This window comes from Bactrocera latifrons, unplaced genomic scaffold (assembly GCF_001853355.1).
Source record: "Bactrocera latifrons isolate USDA-ARS-PBARC rearing strain unplaced genomic scaffold, ASM185335v1 scaffold_23, whole genome shotgun sequence".
NCBI classification, from domain to species: Eukaryota; Metazoa; Arthropoda; class Insecta; order Diptera; family Tephritidae; genus Bactrocera; species Bactrocera latifrons.
In genome coordinates, this window is record NW_017535852.1 from 640,328 (window position 1) to 646,327 (window position 6,000).

Here is a 6,000-nt window from a genome sequence, read left to right on the forward strand (position 1 = left end):
TTTTAGCCGAAATTGTTTTAGAATTCTTCGAAAACTAAATCTATATCCTCAAGATATAGTTAACTTTCAAGAAATTTCGTAAACTCTAACCTAACAAATGTTTGACAAGACTTCCAACCCCGTTGTGTCTAACTATGACCTCGTAATAATCTTAGCATAAAACTAACTCAAAGCCTTTAAAAGCGATTTAAGCCTTACACATACTCTTAATACTTCAAATTAGCCGCATTTACTTCCAGAACCATTTGCATTCGGCAAAATCAAATAATGAAACATATTCACCTCCTTTCTTTCAGTGAACAACAATTTTTAGAACTCAACGGAACATCGCATAAGCCATCAAAATTCCTTGCTGTAGTATGGATACGAATTCTGTGAGTCCATTGCCACCGCCAGAAGCACCGCTGGCTATGATGGAGGTCGAAAAATCGCCACCAGGGACACCAACAACGAACGATATGCCACCACCACCGGATGAAGAGAAGTAAGTGGAAATAATCAATTATCTAGTTGAAGCTAATAAAATAAGACGCAGATAGTAGTGGGTAAAAGAAAAGCATACGAGTATGTAGTAGAGACGAGACAACTTTGAGATGGGATGGGATATTAATAAAAATCGATACACTCTTCAGAAAGTTAACTTAACGATTTCTTAAATTTATTATTTATGGTTACGTTAGATGGCTGATCAAAGATCGCACATGAACTGCTACATGTAGTCCTTTGTAATGCCAAAAAAGAAGAAGAGGGATGTCTGAAATGATGCTCTCCCAAGTGTTTGAGTCTTGACCTCCCAAACACGGGACAATCAAGAAGGAGGTGTTGAGTTGTTTTCACCTCATCTTCTTCCATACAGCTTCTGCAGATGATGTTTGGTAGGATTCCCAGCCACATTTCGTGGAAGCCAATAGGGCAATGGCCCCTTAAAAGCCCTACCACTAGGGAGAAGAGATCACTAGATCTCTTTCGATCGATCTTGGGCCAAAAGGCTTTTGCTACAGCGCATGAACCAATGATGGCAGATCGCTGTGTAAGCTACCGCGCAGCCCAGCTATTTAGTAGTATAACACCGATCCGCTTCCATTCTAACGATAGCGGTTCAAGGGTGCTTTTCTTGCTAGTTCATCAGCAAGACACCCATAAAAGTCTTATCACAAAGACACCCGAGGCTATTGATAGCCCTGAATGCGCTGTTAATGAGCTCAAGGCTATTAAGGCCGCTCTGCTATTCGAGTGGATTGTTAGTTCCCTAAAGGAGACTACAATCCGGAGCAGAAAGTCTACTGTTACTTCAATGGCTGCAATCTTGACTTGGAAGGCACTGCAATAGTCAGGAAGTCTGAAATTCGAGTTGATAAAGAGCTCCAGACAGTAGATCTCTCTACCTACCTTCTCCCCAAGCTTTGACTCAACCGTGATGAAGCTCACTGCCCCTCGCCTCCAACGGTTTCTTCCCACCCAGAAGTCGCTGGGTATATGGGTAGAGAAGGAGCAAGCCTTTTTCTGCGAATGTTCAATTTATATGGCAGCTATATGTTATAGTGAAAGGAAATTGGTTATTCCGACAGAGGACCAGCTTCTTGCCAAGATAAGGATGGGTGTAAAGCTTCAGATCTATCAAAAACTGAGGGTCTAGCTCGTGTCTATATTGGCGGAGAGACGGACCGTCAGATCGACATGACATCAACTCAGCTCGTCACATTGATATTTTAAATTTATATCTTAATTGATCTATTCCTTAACTATCATTTATTGCTAGATTTTTGCTCATAACTGTATACAATTTGCCCAAGCGAAAATTGTCAAGGTCCATTTGAAAATGTAGCCATTAAATGTGTCTAACCTAAAACACTTTTTTCAACAATTCCCCCTTTCAAAAGACATACATACATACATACATACATACGATAACTACAATATATAATAAATAAAGAATATGCGGGCTTATGCCTTCCCTTAAGTAGCCATACAAATATAGTATATGTATTTTTTTGTATATAAATATGTTTGTACACCGGCCTAGCATTCGCCACTGCTTGGATACTTGAGAATTTCACTTGGCAATTCGGTAACCACTCATTTCCTGAGTTAAATTAAGATAGTTCCTGCGTCGTGTGGAATTTCGCACGGCCAATCAAGTGTTATGCCGCCACACCTACATATTTTCGGCACATATATTTACGTACATATTACAGTTATATCGTAGGCATCCCGTCTCTGTATAATCTGTATATTTACCATACCTTGGCCACTTGCTTTAAGTGCTCTCAAATTGAATTAAGCACATCTCGTACACGTAGCTGGAGACAATGTGGACTCGTAAAGTGTTACTAGCAGCAACGCGAGATTGTTAATCGTGAGCCAGCGACGATCTGGCAATCAGTGCACATTGCTCATTTATTCGATGACTCGTAGTTATATTAACACAATTTTATTTACATTTTTTTTTCTGTCTGTCCGTTGGATAACTAAGCAGATATTTGCTTGATAAACAAAACTGCTCGCTATCGCCGTAACAATATCAGATAATTTGTTTTAATCTACATAAATAGATGCTGTGATATAACCACCTACATTTATTTAATCGGCGGTAGTAGCTGAGTGTGCCGACTGCGTGACTAACACTCGGTGGGTCTTGGGTTCAAACCGCAACAAAGAGTCTAGAGTCTAAGTGATCGAAGCAGTTCTTTCTAATAGTGAACACAGCTCGACAAAAAGTTCATTTAGTAAGCGTATCAGCTATTGATAGGCGACTTAAAAATGATACCGCTCTCCGCATATCCGATAATGACTTCTCTGCCAGAAGTACCGTTGACAGCTCTACGTATATACGCAATTCTTACTTACAGTTTTTAAATATTATCTCTTTCAAACATTGGCTCGGTTATGTCTCAGATGGAACATCGGTTGAGTCCAATTTCCAATGACTTCTTCTAATATATACATAGATCGATAACCCCACCGGCTCACAAACCACACCAAACATTTGTTTATTTTTTCTGGATGAAATGGCAGCACTTTAGTCTCTTCAGGTTGCTCTTTGTCCGTAACACTGGAATTTTAATTTTTATACTCTCGCAACAAAGTTGCTAATGAGAGTATTATAGTTTTGTTCACATAACGGTTGTTTATAGGTCCTAAAACTAAAAGAGTCAGATATAGGGTTATATATACCAAAGTGATCAGGTTGGCGAGCAGAGTTGAAATCCGGATGTCTGTCTGTCCGTCTGTGCGTCCGTCCGTGCAAGCTGTAACTTGAGTAAAAATTGGGATATCATGATGAAACTTGTTACACGTATTTCCTGGCCCCATAAGAAGGTTAAGTTCGAAGATGGGCAAAATCGGCCCACTGCCACGCCCACMAAATGGCGGAAACCGAAAACCTATAAAGTGTCATAACTAAGCCATAAATAAAGATATTAAAATGAAATTTGGCACAAAGGATCGCATTAGGGAGAGGCATATTTGGACGTTTTGGAAATTTGGGCGTGGCCCCGTCCCCTACTAAGTTTTTTGTACATATCTCGGAAACTCCTATAGCTATGTCAACCAAACTCTATAGAGTAGTTTCATTGAGGCATTTCCAAATACAGTTCAAAAATGAAAGAAATCGGATAATAACCACGCCCACCTCTCATACAAAGGTTATGTTGAAAATCACTAAAAGTGCGTTAACCGACTAACAAAAAACGTCAGAAACACTAAATTTTACGGAAGAAATGTCAGAAGGAAGCTGCATCCAGGTTTTTTTTTTTAAATTGAAAATGGGCGTGGCGTCGCCCACTTATGGACCAAAAACCATATGTCAGGAAGTACTCGACCGATTTCAATGAAATTCGGTACATAATAGTTTCTTAACACCCTGATGACATATACGAAATATGGGTGAAATCAGTTCACAACCACGCCTTCTTCCAATATAACGCTATTTTGAATTCCATCTGATGCCTTCTCTGTATAATATATACATTAGGAACCAATGATGATAGCGGAATAAAACCTTACACAAATACGGTATTTGATGCGACAGTATAAAATGTTCGGTGACACCCGAACTTAGCCATACCCTACTTTTTAAGATATCGTTTTGAAATTTTGCAAACGTCATTTCCTCTTCAAGATGCTGCGAATTTGTCGGTTTTACGCTGGAATTTTAAATTTTTTATTTACCCATTGAGCCAGAAATGGATCTCTTCGCTGATATATAGGTCTCTTGCTCTTCCTCTCAAACGCTACAATTTTGCTTGTTTATTCGGTTGGAAAACGTAGGCTCTTCTTGGAGTTTTCCAAAAGCCCACTGAACGAAGCGTATTTCGCTTGGGAAGGTCGAGGCGCTTCAGTTAATGCACAAGCTATTTTTTTAAGTTCTCTACGTAAAATGCGCCAAGTCGTGTCATGAGGAATCGATTCTCCATGGTCTTYGTGTACACTCTTAGGTATTGCTGCTATATTTTCTTCACCGCGTGCTGGACGTGGGCTATTCGATCGACACTTTCACCCCTCTTGAGACGCAGAATTCATTATTGGATCATATTCGAATTGAAAAGTACCTCTACTTGCATCACCCGTTATATACACATTTTTTCTTTACATATCTTTACTTTAATTACTTCTTACTATTATAAATTTTGTGCTATATTTGTTATATGACTGCAAGTTTAGTCAAAGCTTTTTACCTAACTTCTCTGAGTCAGACTGTATTTTATATAGTGATATTGGTATTTTAAATTAGAGATATAACATAGATGCATACAGAGTCGCTATGGTTTAATAGAACATATAGTAAATTGACTGAAATCCATATTATTAAATTTCTATTTTATTTCATCCTTTTGTCTTCGAAGATCAAAATATTTGTACATCATTGTTTCTGAAGACCACGTTTATCAAGGTCAAGATAGAGAAAGCAGAACTAACGGTGCGGCCAATAATATCAATATCATCGGCTATGCCAGCAGCTGTACACTCCTATGGAAGATTGTACCTTCTCTGTTTAGCTTTGCAGTTCATATTTGCTCAAGCAATAGTCACACGATAGGAAGTTTCCTAGTTCGAAAACCCGTTTGGTATCAAACGGCTCTGAGAGGTCCTTCCGGATCCTAACGGATCTTTTGGTGTTGGTCAACATAATCTTACGCAGCTGTATTAGCTTTGTGGGGATACCAAGTTTAGGTATAGCGGCACAGAAGCCGTACTTTTTTGTGCTATCAAAGGCGGCTTTGAAATCGACGAAGAGGTGGCTTATGTCGGTTTTCCTTTCACGAGACTTTTTCAAGATTTGGCGAATGGTCAAAATCTGATCAATAGTAAATTTTCCTTTTCTAAAGCCACACTCTTATCAGTTTATTGACGGTGGGTTTCAGTCTTTCATAGTAGACTACGCTCGATAAGACTTTATGTGCGATATTAAGGAGAAATGACGCAAATTGTTAGTCTCCCTTTTTGTTGGATTGGACAGAGCGTACTTATATTCCAAAGAAGCTGATGCATGCACCTTGTCAGTTCTTCGCCGTTGCATTTGAATAGCTCGGCCGGTCATCCATCGGCCCTCCCACTTTCTTCTTCTTCAGGTGGGTAATTGCTATTCGAACTTTTTCATGGTCGAGCAATGGAAGGTCTGTCATCGATTGGGGAATCAGGTTCATCATATCCTGACATTCAACAGGCTACTGACATTCAACAGGCTGGAAAAGTGCGCCCTCCATATAATATTGAATAATTTTAGAAAGAAAAACGTATAATAAACAATAATTATTATTTTGATGTAAAACTTAGAGAAAAAATATGTCGACGATTTCCACGCGGAATTTCAATTTAAAAGTGAGTAGTCAATATTTCCTGACTTAGGTTTCATTCCGATTCATGAAAACGAAATCAAACTTTGTTAATTAGATATACTAGTTTATCGTTATTATATTTTTACACACACATAACTCATTTGCATATGTATATACTTAGGCACATACATAATATATAAACAAGTAAAGAAGGGCTAAGTTC

At 38.8% G+C, this 6,000-nt stretch overlaps 1 protein-coding gene across 1 annotated transcript in view; it reads left to right on the plus strand.

Annotated features, from left to right (window-relative positions):
• LOC108968820 (cytochrome b reductase 1) overlaps window positions 1-6,000 on the plus strand; it is a 71,551-nt gene that overhangs the window by 22,095 nt on the left and 43,456 nt on the right. Inside the window, exon 2 of the mRNA XM_018933103.1 lies at window positions 297-484. Within this exon, the coding sequence (XP_018788648.1) occupies window positions 360-484 (125 nt within the window). The 5' untranslated portion in view covers window positions 297-359. The remainder of the gene's footprint in view (window positions 1-296; window positions 485-6,000) is intronic.